At 43.9% G+C, this 13616-nt stretch overlaps 1 protein-coding gene and 1 non-coding gene across 8 annotated transcripts in view; one reads left to right on the forward strand and one right to left on the reverse strand.

Annotated features, from left to right (window-relative positions):
* The window catches only part of TRANK1 (tetratricopeptide repeat and ankyrin repeat containing 1), an 87577-nt gene that overhangs the window by 22680 nt on the left and 51281 nt on the right, over nt 1–13616 (reverse strand). For all 7 annotated transcript variants that reach the window (XM_030830124.2, XM_060307994.1, XM_030830123.2 and 4 more), the window contains 3 exons: nt 7643–7842; nt 7222–7359; nt 1180–1326 (listed from right to left, as the gene is read on the reverse strand). In XM_030830124.2, coding sequence (XP_030685984.2) covers nt 1180–1326; nt 7222–7359; nt 7643–7842 — 485 coding nt within the window. The remainder of the gene's footprint in view (nt 1–1179; nt 1327–7221; nt 7360–7642; nt 7843–13616) is intronic.
* TRNAG-UCC (transfer RNA glycine (anticodon UCC)) lies at nt 2472–2544 on the forward strand. Its single transcript has one exon. It is a non-coding gene; the product is annotated as a tRNA-Gly (tRNA).

Here is a 13616-nt window from a genome sequence, read left to right on the forward strand (position 1 = left end):
TGGGGAGCCCACTATGGCCGCAGCACAGGGAAGCAAACTCTAGCGAGGGGGGCAGTGTTAGTACAGGCCCACCCTTGAATCTGCTGTACTTGTCCACTTTGAAATAATTATAGATCCCTAGGAGGTTACAAAGATATTGCAGAGAGGTCCCATGTACCTTGCACTCAGTTTATCCCAAAAGTCACATCCTACGCAATTACTGTAACTTATTTTTAAAAATTGGAGCAGTGGGAATTCCCTGGAAGTCCAGGGGTGAGGACTCCACACTTTCACTGGCAAGGGCCAGGGTTCAATCCCTGGTCGGGGAACTAAGATCCCACAAGCTGCACAGTGCGGCCAAAATTTAAAAAAAAATAAAAAATTAAAAAAATGGAGCAGTCCCACGCTGCTACTGTGACTACTATTAGCACTATATTACTCCTGACCTACCCCATGACTGAGGACTCTGGGTATAAGGGGACTATGTCTTAGACTCAGGGAGGACCTCCTTGATTAAATCATGCACATTTCAAAACAACGGATTTGTGGCTACCCAGAGGTCTGCACAGCTTGGTGATGATTGAACATCTATGTGCAGAGCCTTCCAGGTAGTTACAGAAATAACCGGATAACTGCTCTTCTATTTATTTGTTTTCTACTATGTAGGAGACATAAAACTAGGACAGCAGTTTCTCCCAAAGCTTTTGGTTTTTGCCGGTTCGGTTTTCTGTGGTATTGCCCTCACTCTCGAGGCCTCTGTCGGCCTTTGTCGGTCTAGAACTCCACAGAGCTTTTCGGCTCTGGCCTACTTCTCGGTGATGTAGTGGGACGCCCAGGGGAAGGGAGACAGGGTCCCTTCACAGACAAGGCTGGAAGACAATGGTCTCCACTGACTACAGTCACGGACTTCACTTCTGAGTTCCCCGTCAGCCATGTCAGAGTTTCTGAACAGAGCTCCAGAGGCGAACAGAAGGTGCTACCCTCCCCCTTTGGCGCCCCACATCAAGCCTGGCTCTCTGCTGAGAAGAGGGGGTCACCAGCGCTGAGCCCACCACATTCCCTTTCCCATCCTCCACCCGCTAGTGCTGACGGACAGGAAGACCCGCAGCACAGGCTCCATCTTTAACCCCATCTTATCGGCCAAGCCCTGCTTACTGGCTCCCTGTCAAGCAAGCTCATGGACCCCTAGCTGATACTCACCTTGTACATTTCTGGATTCACCATGAAAGCCCCGCCCTGAGAGGAGCTGCATTTCTCTAGGGGCACCTCAATCAGCCGACGGCTTTCCTCTCTGGACTCAGAGGATGAAGGGGTAAATGAGGAAATGATCTTCCATTCCTTGTAAGCCTGAACAACAAAGACAAATGAAAGACCAGCAGAATATGCTTCTGCAGTGCACACCCAGCCTCCCTGGGCCTCACAGAGAACTGAGCCCCCTTTGCCTGGCACGGCGGCCAGGCCTTCAGCACCAGCTGTGAGGAGGTGGCCATCCTATGGCCTCAGAGTGGGGGTCGGGGCCCAGGTGGTGCAGGCAGGGATCAGGGCAGCTACCGGGAAGACCCCCAGACGCTCAGCTAAGACGGCCAAGAAGCAGGCACATGTGCTCACTTCTAGCACGAGTGTTTATGGCCTGGAGGTTCCTGTTGTTGAAAGAATGTCCACAAGCAGAATGGAGAGAGAAAACCAGTATCCTCACCTCTTTTCACAATGTGTTTAAAAAATGCCACTTAGGGTCAGTCATTAAGACACATGTGACGCTTAGGGTGGTACCCGCGGGGTCCATCCATGTTGTCACAAATGGCAAAATATCAACTCTATGGTGACAAATGGAAACTAAATTTTTTTTTAAGTTTTATTTTTCCTTCCTTCCTTCCTTCCTTCAATTTTTTGGCCATGCCATGCAGCATGTGGGATCTTAGTTCCCTAAGTCCCAGAAACTAAATTTTTGGTGGTAAGCATGCTGTAGGCTATATAGAAGTAGAAATACAATCTTGTACACGACCGACTTATATAATGTTATAAACCAGTGTTGCCTCAATAAAAAATAAGTCTAAAAAATATAAATACAAAATAATTTGTGTTAAGCTTTGGGTTTCATATGACTAAGAGTCACAAATAACCAAGATAATAAAAATATAATTACTGCTGTTACATGTGGATAGTTTAGCCATGTTTAAATGAGTAATAAAGATGTAATAATTCATAAATTATTTTTACATCTATTCTATAAAATAGAATCTTGCCCTTATGTCAGCAAAATTACTAGTTGTGTTATAACCGAATTTTCACATAATTTGTGTTATATTAAATGCCCAGGATTAAGAGATGTAATTGCATTCAAAGTGTAAATAATTTGAAACATTTTCACTGAAAATATGAATGCTAGGAAATGTAAGAATAAAAAATTAAAATTATTTTCTTATGATATAAAAAAAAGACATGTGACAAAATTTCCTAACCAAGTGATCCAATCAAGGACGGAGCTCGGGAATTCCTTGGCAGTCCAGTGGTTAGGACTCTGCACTTCCACTGCAGAGGGCCCAGGTTCAATCCCTGGTTGAGGAACTAAGATCCCGCAAGCCACAAGGCCCCCCCGTCCCCCCAAAAAAAGGATGGAGTGAAATTCAGGAGCCGTGGGGTATGCTGTGCAAGGTGGACTCTGAGGTCAGATGGAACAAATTAAATCTCGATTTGTCCACTTATTATGTGACCTTGAACAAATGCCTCTTCTAGGTCTCATTTTCCTGTTCTGTAAAATGTGGATGACAGAACTAACCACATTGTTGGAAAAATAAAAGGAGATAATCAATGTCAAGTGTCTCTACAATGCTCGATAAAGAGTTGACATTTTAGCCATCTTCCCCTTTACCCAAATCAAACCACAAAACCATGGTGACTTGTAGATCAGGGTCTGTAAATTTTTTTGCTAAAGGGTCAGATGATAAATATTTTTGGCTTTGTGGGCTATATGGTCTCTATTGCAACTACTCTACTCCGCTACTGTAGAGCAAAAGCAGCTCTAGTCAACAGTAAATGAACGGGCAAGTGTGATGAAATGAAACGTTATCTTTTGACACTAAAATTGAATTTAATACTAAATTTTCGCATGCCACAGGATATGATTTTCCTTTTGATTTTTTTAACCATTTAAAAATGTAAAAACCATTCTTAGCTCACAGGCAGTGAGCTGGGTTTAGCCCCCAGGCCATAGTTTGCAGACCCTGGGGAGGCAAACGTGACCAGATTATACACAGTATCTACAGTGAAGAATTCCCATGAAGTTTCAGATTTCATACTTCATTGTGTGTCTTGGGGGAGTTGGTAGTCAATTCTCCTATCCTTCAGTTTTTTATAAAATGGTGCCACTTGCCACCTATGTATCTTTTCAAGGATGATGGAAAGGTGGAGTGGATACAGTTCATTACCTCCCTTCAGTTCCTCTATAATGTAAACTCTATAAACATTAGGTTAGGGACTTCCCTGGTGGCTCAGTGGTTAGAATCTGCCTGCCAATGCAGGGGGCATGGGTTCAAGCCTTGGGCCGGGAAGATCCCACATGCTGCAGAGCAACTAAGCCCATGCGCCACAACTACTGAGCCTGCGCTCTAGAGCTGGTGAGCCGCAACTACTGAGCCCACATGTCACAACTACTGAAGCCCGCACGCCTAGAGCCCGGACTCCACAACAAAGACAAGCCACAGCAATGAGAAGCCCATGCACCACAATAAAGAGTAGCAACCGCTCTCCACAACTAGAGAAAGGCCGCATGCAGCAACGAAGACCCAAACGCAGCCAAAAATAAATAATAAAATTAAATTAAATTAAAAAAAACCACATTAGGTTAAATGCTTTAAATACTGTCTATTAAATAAGAGTGGTTATGCTACTAACCAATTAGGGAATTTATCACCAGGTTATGAGAAGAGATGTAAGTCATGTAATCAATTTTAGTAGTTGAAAGTTAAAAAAAAAAAATCTTCAGGACACATCTGTGACTATCTTTTCATCTTCATAAAGCTGTTTACCCAACTTAATTGTTTGCCAAAGAAAGCAGGCCAGAGACATGCATGCTAACATCGGAGGAGGTCCGGCAGACAGCGGGAGGTGCAGGCTGCCTGAAGTTGGAAGGGCCAGTGAAGCTCCTGTATCTTTTTTTTTTTTTTTTTTTTGCGGTACACGGGCCTCTCACTGTTGTGTCCTCTCCCGTTGCGGAGCACAGGCTCCGGACGCGCAGGCTCAGCGGCCACGGCTCACAGGCCCAGCCGCTCTGTGGCATGTGGGATCTTCCCGGACCGGGGCACAAACCCGTGTCCCCTGCATCGGCAGGCAGACTCTCAACCACTGCGCCACCAGGGAAGCCCAAAGCACCTGTATCTTAAAACTGCTCGAAGGAGACACAGAAGCTGCTCGTATGGCACACGACTAACCTGTTTCCATGAATAAAACACATTTCACTCTCAAGACAGAGCCTCCTAGGAGCGAGCACGTGTTTACAGCAAGAATACAGGCCTGCAGCACTCCCGGCAATAAAAGGAAGAAGCATCTAGAAGTCTTCCAGCTTCTTCTCTGGGGATTAGTAATTATGAAGGAAAAGGACTTAGACTCTACCAGCAAGGCTTCTTTTGTGGGGCCTGTTCTCTAGATTAGTTCAGCAACTCTTAAAAATTGTGGTTTTGAAAGCCTCTCCTGTCCTGGTCACACATGAGTGTGAAGGAAGGGACTCCCCACTGGGGCAGAGTGTCAATGGCAAGCACCCCTCCAAGTCCCCACAGGAGGAGAGTTTGGAGGTGACCAGAGAATGACTTCCCCTCCCCCAAATGAGGCAAAATCCTACAAGAGAAGGCCTTGATATAACCATTCGTTGGTTCCTTTCTCATCTCAGAAGATGACCCTGGTGTCCATGTGGTTGAACAGGTAACACTGAATCCTCTGAAGAGAAAAATCACAAGCCAGGGCCATAAGAAGCCACACACACACACACACACACACACACACACACACACACACACACACACACACACACACACACACACACACACACACACACACACACACACACACACACACACACACACACACACACACACACACACACACACACACACACACACACACACACACACACACACACACACACGCACCCCACCTTCCAGATACATAAACGGCGGTGGAAGAGGAGGCCAGGGATGGAGAGAGGAGTCCTCCACAGTCTCCCATGTCAAACAGCAAGTACTGTTCAGCAGCCTTCACCCATCACCCCCAAAAGAAACCCCACGTGAGCAGCCAGACCACAGACGCATGGGGACTCCTGTGACCTCTGTTTTTCCTCTCCTTTGATTGTAGCATCTCCTCTCATTTGCTGACTGGTGCCTTTTGGTCCTGTGGTTGTGAATGATAAACTGAGGGTGTGCTTTGTGCTGGGGAATGCACGATTCCATTCCCTGGTAATTGGGAGGCATCACATCAGAAGTCTTTTTAGAATTCTCATTCTGTGTATAGGATGACGTGGATGTTACCACAAGACTTAATTTGTGATTGTTTTAATTTCATGCAACTCACTGATCCCTTGGTGGGAGCTTAGGGTCAAGGGATCCAAGATTGTGCCATTCCAGGGTCAGGGTGAAAGAGAATTAAGTAGATTTTTCTTTCACAAACAGAGTTGACCACAAGTTACCGATCCATAAGTCCAGAGCTCCTGGAGCTTCTTACTAGCACAAGCATACAACTGGCACTTAATAAAGGACACGAACAACAAAGTCTTACCCTTTCCTCTTTTAGGAGAGCCTCGGTCCAACCATGACCAATGGATGTATTATGAGAAAAAAAAAAGTTAGTCCTCGGAGATTAAAAATGGTTCCAGGATTAATGAGAATGCATCTGATTTTATCAGAAAAGTCAATAGAAAAGGAGTGCACTTAAGGTATGGTAATGATATATTCATTGTGGAAGGTTCTGGAAGCCGATTTGCATGCAGGGTATTAAAAGGAAGGGAGTACAGTGGAAAGATCTTGAGATTTGGAATTCAAAGCATCTGAGTTCATCTCCGAGCTCTGCCACCTACATTACGACTACAGGCAACTTATGTAACTTCCATGACCCTCAGCCTTATGTGTAGAATGAGAGTAATAAAAATACACACAACGTCAGAGGGTTGGTGGAGGATAAACTGTGACAATGCCTTCAAAAAGCACTTTATAAACTGTAAAACATCCATAGCAATATTAGTCATAGGTATTATCGAGGCAAATGTGACATTTAAAAAAAGACCAGAAAAAAACAAAACAAAAACAAAGGACTCCATTTAAAGGGTGAGTTCTGGAGCAGATTTTAAGGAGTCAAAGCTAACAGTGCTCGTGACTTGGGTATGAAAACAGCCCCTTCAAGCATGCACTGTGTGCAGCGGGGAGTCTGCAACGGGCACCAGGGTACAGCCAGCTATGTCCCCAAAGGAGACCCCACAGCATGGTCAGCAGCCAACCTGAGCCTCCACCGAAGACGGTGGTGAAGAGAAGGCAGTTGCTATGAAACTGAGGACAATGGCCTTGAGCTGGCGGCTCTACCTATAATGTACTGAGGTTGGGAAGAAAAACCATCACAAGGACTCAGGAGCCAAGTCAAGACAATCGGCTGGCACAGAGGTCACTGGGGGTCAGTCTGGGGACTCTTTTGCTGCCATTGTGGGCAAGGGTAGCAAGCAGTGGTGGCAAAGCCATGCCCGGAGGGAGCTCAGGCAGGATGGCTGTTCTCGTCCCCTGCATTACCTGATCCTGTGGGCAGGAACCAAGGCTCACGTGTCTTCCTGCAGTTGTCTCCCTATGAATGACCTTGCCCGGTTCTGTCCTCATAGGGTGGACATTGCTAACCTTGCCTTCATTTGTAAGGCTCTCCTTAGACCTTGCTCCAACTTGAGGATCCTTGGGAGTCAAGGTTAACAGTAGCTAGTGAAAACCGGAAGCTGGCGCTTGGGTACCAGGCATTCAGAAAAGGCGAATACAAGAAAACAGGGAAGGGCAAGGCACGGGGAAAGCCATCCCACAACACACTATGAAACAACCCACAGACATTGTCGAAAGCCGCATCCAAACACACAAAACCCCACACCAAATGGATGATGCTCCAAAAGGGAAACGGTCACCTGTGACCAACTCTCATCTACTCAGCTCCAAAATTCTCTTTCCTGGAGTGGAAGTGGAGCTCCTACACACACATGCGCTGTGAGAAGAAGAATTGAGTACGACATACCTCAGAATCAGTGAAAAAGTTGTAAAGGAGCACGTCATCAAATTCTAGGCCTTTGGCTTCGTAAACTGTTAGCACAAGCGCTAATCCCAGCTCTTCTGGAATTTTCTCCTTTGCCATTTCATTGGCTACAAGGATTACCTAGGAAACAAAGGGGGATAGAAGAGAAAAAACTTCACATTGTACAAAGAGAAATCTAGTAAAGCTGAGACTATTTCTGTGGGAGGCAAGTAATGTCTTTGATGAGGAACGGCCATCGTGGTGGGAATATTAATAACACTTCGTCACTCACCCATCTCTGAAACTTCCTCGTTCTGGGACAGGGGCTACTGAATTCTACGTTGTGGAAGAACTCAGCTTCTCAAACCTTTTTTCAACTGCAAACTGCCTTTTATTTTAAAACATACAATCTCAAGAAACTCACCTGGTGGGCTCCAAATTCAATGGGCTGGGTTTTTCTTTTGTTGCCTCGAAGCAATATTGCCAAGTCACTTACACTACAGGACTCCAGGACAATTGGTCTGGGACCATCAAAGAGGCCAGAATCCCTTGGAAGGCGATCAAAAGATTCCGGGAAATAGAACTGAAGTAAATCTACCACTCCAGATGCCAGATTGAGGATTCCTGGGATAAAAAAAGTCAGATACTGTACAACACGCCAACATGGCTGGGGTTTTTGGTTTGTTTTGTTTTGTTTTTGGCCACGCTGCACAGCTCGCGGGATCTCAGGTCCCTGACCAGGGACTGAATCCAGGCCACGGCAATGAAAGCCTGGAATCCTAACCAACTAGGCCGCCAGGGAACTCCCGTGCATTTTGTTTTCTTATTTTGGTTTTGCTTTTCTCCTGAGAAGCAGTATTGGTCCTGAGAGTACATACAATTGCAGCCAATTTCCAGATCCTGTTAGATTATCACTTTGGCTCCGAGCTGTATTACTCTGGGTACCGCAAAGGCAGAGATGTGTTTGCTGTCCTAAGAAGGTTTTGTAAATTTCATTCCTGGACTATATTCATGTGAGAGAAAATGACCTCATGAAGAAGAGTCAAGGCAGAAATGTAACTAAACACTTAGAGCTGTTAGAATGCTAATACAAGGGCTAATATACAGTTAAAAAACAAGAACTATCCTGTCCCCTGTCGTTGGTACTTAGAGCACTGGAGACAACATTACATGGTAAGAGCTGGACGTTAGGTGGGGCAGCAACCTCGGCTTCCATTGCCCTTTTCCACCAGGTTTATACCCAGCAAAGAGAGGAGTATACTAAATAATTGTCAGAGCTGGATAAAGGATTTTCCAAAGAGCTTTCTCCTTGGGTCCCATTTTTGTCTAAGCGCTGAAGTAACACTGACAGTGATGTCGACTAAACAAGAGGCACCTTCATAAAGATTAACCTGTTTATTAATTCTCACAACAGCCCGGTGAGACAGACCAGACAACCCCACTTTTACAAACAGGGACTCCAAGGTCCGAGAAGTTAGTAAACACCTCCAAAAGAAGCTGGACTGAATACGGATCATCCTGGGTCTCCCACTATTCTTAGGGGCCATGTGCCCTTTGCCCAACACCAGCTAGAATTCTATGAAATGGGCATATGTGTACCCATTGCTGTTACCAAATAGTAAAGGGAAATGTTACTATCCAATGCTATTATTATTAACACTATGCAATATAAAGAAATCAAGAATACAAGTGGAAACTGTTGAATTTAAGCAGATCAGCTGCGACTGTGGTTCAGAGATGTACACTAATGAGAGGATCAGAAAAAAGCATGGAAGTGTTCATTTCAGTGAAAAACTGGAATCCACTTAAATGCCCTTCTAGGGAACTAGATAAAATTTTTTATACAAACATGCTCAAAGAATAAAAGATGGTTCAGCTATAAAAAGCAATGAAGTACTGATACACGCTACAATATGGAAGAACCTTGAAAACACTGTGCTAAGTGAAAGGAGGCAGACATAAAAGGTCACATATTTTGTGATTCCATTTATATGAAATGTCCAGAAGAGGCAAACCCACAGACACAGAAAGTAGATTGGTAGTTCACAGGGGTGAGGAGGGGATAAGGGTGACTGCTAACGGTTATGGGGTTTCTTTTGGGGGTGATAAAAATGTTCTGGAATTAGACAGTGGTAATGGTTGCACAACCTTATGAATATATTAAAAAACCACGAAATTGCATGTTTTAAACAGGTGAATGTTATGCTATGTGAATCTCAATTTAAAAAAGAATAAAAGATGGGGGAAGTATTCACTAAATATTCACTAAATTATGATTGATTAAACAATGTTAATCAATCATAACACTGATTATGTAAATACACATAATCAATCAATAAATGTGTGTGATAAATGCATATTTGTATATGGCCAGTAAAGAGATCAGAAGGAAATGAAACAAAATGTGGGTAGTGAGTAGCCTTACAGGGGCTTGAATTTTTTTTTTTAACGTTTTATGTGTTTTCTAAAGTCTCTCAAATCTAATACATATTATTGGGGCTTTTTCTGGTTCTATACACAGAAACATTTACGCACAGTCTTCCCTCTATCCTGACGGGAGGTGGAAAATGGAGTTTATGTAGTGATCATCTGGGTGGGTTGCCTACTACATAAAAAAAAAACCCAAAAAAACAACTGCTCACAGGACAATTCCCTTTGCCATACTCTATCTTGCTGATCATAAAGGCTGCTGCCCCAGACCAGTGGTGCTGAACCCACGTACACCATCAGAATAAGGGGCTCATTCAACTACTCATGCCAGGTCCCCTCTACAGAGTCCGACAACAAAAAAGGGGGTGCCGTCTGGAGCTACCCCCTGGGGACAGAGAAATGTGAATGTCTTGGTCACCAAGCCCCCACACAGTGTCAGGTAGGGGAGGAGCTCAATATATGTTTCCTGAATGGATAAAATCTCGTATTTCGAGCATAAACTTCTTTGTGCCAGTTTTTCCTGCACAGCACAAGTAGAAAGTCACGGAAGAGCAAGAAGCTGAGCTGCTCAGACCCAGGCAGACCCTGTAATTGATGCGCAACATCAGGAAGACTGTGAGAGCCCTGGAAAGCTGGGCTGAGCTGTGTGGTGTATGCTACACTCTGGGAGGCCACCTGGCTTCGAATTGTTTTCTGAATCCTTGGCTAAACAAATGTTAATCTATTTTTACACTGTAAGGGTGTTAAGAGTACCAATGTGTGTGTGTATGTGTATGTACGTGTGTGTGGTCTGTGTGTATTTTCTCTTTTCACCAAACCATAGCCTACCTGAAATGCATCCAGAAAAAGAGAATCTATCAAAAACCTACAATAAGCACCAGACTTAAATGGTGAAATGTTAAAAAAATATTCACATTAACTTCAGGAATAACATACGGATGCCTGTTACTGTTTCTGTTTAAGGTCCTAACCAATAAAATATGATACAAAAAAGAAATGACAAGTATAGAAGAGAAGATCAAACCTGCCCTTACCTGCATAAAAATATCAAAATGGTAAATGTAGTAAGAGTGTTCAGCAAGATTGTGAGATACCAGATCAACACACAAGAACCAACAGCATCCCTCTGTACCAGCAAGACATGGCTAGAAAATTTAAAAAGAGAAAAAAGGTGCAGCCATGATAGTAACCAAAAGTATAAGGTTTCTGGGACAAATCTAAGAGCTGTGTAAAATGTCTGGGGAAAATTATAAAATATTATTGAAGGCAGTAAAAAAAAAAATCTGAACAGAGAAATATGCCAAGGTCATGGTTCAGAAATCCCTACAATGTAAAGATGTGAATTCTTCCCAAAGAGTGAGAACTTCAATTCCAATCAAAATTACAAAGAGTCAATGGAGAAATCTGATAATACAGTAAATAAAGACAGTGTGATAATAGTACAAAAACAGACAAATTAGACAAATCAAAAAAAATAGTGAGCCCAGAAACAGACTCACAGATATTTGAAAAGTAAGAATTGCAAATGAGGGGAAAGGATGGACCATGAGGTAAATGGCATCAGCACAACTGTTTATCCCTATGGAAAAAAGGAAAATTAGATCACAGAAGCATGATTTCAATAAAGACAATGTCACACCACACATACATTTTAAACTGAATTAATTAAATTTACCTAAATTTTGACACCTACCTAAATATAAGGAGCACAATTTAAAACCATTAAAAGACTACATAGGAGGTTACCGTAACCCCAGGTCAGAAGGATTTAAGTAAGACAATCATCAGACCACCGATGACCAGTTTCAAGATGACTGTCAGAGCTGACTGTGCTGTTTCTGCATGTAGGCTCCTCCCTCCCTCTATAAAAGCTCTTGACCACTGATTGGCAGGGTGGGGGGAAGGGGAGTTGGCCTTGGGACGTGAATCTGACACCCCAGCCCTGGGTTGCTGGTCTCTGAAATAAAGCAAACTTTCCTTTCCACCAACCTTGCCTCTTTATTGGCTTTTGAGCAGCGAGCACCTGGACCCACTTGCGGGAAGTTTTTGACACCCAACGTGAGGCTGCGCTCTCGCGATATCTGGCTTCCAGGGTTTTCTTGGGAAGGGCTGCCGCCATGAAGAAGCACTGGGATGGCTGTGAGGAGCCCATTACTCGTGGCTCACTGGATTCGGGAGGGATATTTGGGGGGACGTTCCTAGCAGCTGCCCTAACCATTGGTTTCGGAGATCCTCCCTGTTTCTTCCTTGCTCGGCACTGGCTGCCAACATATGCTTTTCCTTGGTGCAACGGAAACATGCATCTCTGGACGAGCTGACGAGCTCCAAGCCTGAGTAAGGGCACTGGTGAGCACAAGGCACATGTTCTTTTGAGCATAAGGTGCTATCTGGGCATCTTGCCAGTTGGTTCTGACGTGTTTCTGACGTTGAGGACCATTTGTGTTGGGAAGTGTTTGTCTGGGACTCCGTATCGGTCATCCTCTCAGTGCATTTGTGACAGTTCTGTCTTCTGGTGTGTGAGTGTGTATTCCATTTGTGTGATTGGTATTCTTGTTGCTTTTTGTAAAATGGGAAATTCAGGTTCAATTCATTAAGAAAAATTTTGGCTATGAACCTATGACTAAGAAAAAGACGATTTTCTTTTTAACACTGTGGGCCAACAGTGTTCTTCAGACTCCAGAGAAAATTGGTTAAGATGAAACTCTTCTGACACTCTAAACTGGTTCTTTTTTGCATATGCAGTTAGAGAAAGCTAGCTTGATAAAATACTGTTTTCAGAATTCTGACCCTGAGAGAACAAAAATATGCCTAGGAGAAAGCTTGAAATTAACGCTTATCATGTCCTTGAAATACAAACACAGCCCACTTTGCCTGAGACTTCAGCCTTGGGTTAATTAGCAGAACTACAAAAGATGTTTGGGTTCCTTAAACAGCATCTTGTACCACATTAAAGAGAAATTATGCTATGAGAAAAATATATGTTTTTAGAGGTTATGTTCTTAAGCTTGCCAATCAGAAAATGCTGATATAGGGCTTCCCTGGTGGCGCAGTGGTTGAGAGTCCGCCTGCCGATGCAGGGGACACGGGTTTGTGCCCCGGTCCGGGAAGATCCCACATGCCGCGGAGCGGCTGGGCCCGTGAGCCTGCGCGTCCAGAGCCTGTGCTCCGCAATGGGAGAGACCACAACAGTGAGAGGCCCGCGTACCACAAAAAAAAAAAGAAAAAGAAAATGCTGATATAAACAAACAGCTCAATTACTTGTTTCTTGGTTTTGTTAAGGTCTTTTAAGTTAAAAACTGTAATATGTAAAAATGATAAGGGAAGCATTTCAGTGTGTAAAGCAAGTAGGGTATGCGTTGTCAGCAAGAGAAGTATAAAAAACGAAAATATTTTTGTTGAGGGATAAAGGAAGAATAATTTTGTCTGGAAAGTGGATAACAAAATGTGGTGCAGTCATGAATTAGACTACTAACAGCACTGAGAAATGCATGGACTGCAGCTCCATGGTATCAACATGCAGAAATCCCAAAACATTACTATAAGCAAAATTACGAAGTTGCAGAAAGGTACGTCTGGTATGAGTCCATTAAACAAAGTTTTTAAACATGTAAAATAATACTCTATGTTGTTCATGGACACATGCAGGACATAGGAGGTGAATTGGTGAGCATTCTATAAACCACAAAGGAAGTATTCTCTGTGCCTCAGTTTCTTCCTTTGTAAAATGGGAATGATGTCTACCTTGTAGGGTTTTTTGGAGGCTTAAAAACAGGTACCCATGGGGGTTCCCTAGTGGCCCAGTGGTTAGGATTCCGGGCTTTCACCTCCGTGGCCCAGGTTCAGTACCTATGTCAACTGCCTGGCATCGTGCCTGGCACAGGGACGGGGCACACGTGAGGCACAAATTAAAAGCACCTGAGAGTGCATTATCTCCCACAACCTCCCGCCCCCCCCCCCCCACCCCCGCC

The sequence above is a fragment of the Globicephala melas genome, chromosome 11, assembly GCF_963455315.2.
Source record: "Globicephala melas chromosome 11, mGloMel1.2, whole genome shotgun sequence".
Classification (NCBI taxonomy): domain Eukaryota; kingdom Metazoa; phylum Chordata; class Mammalia; order Artiodactyla; family Delphinidae; genus Globicephala; species Globicephala melas.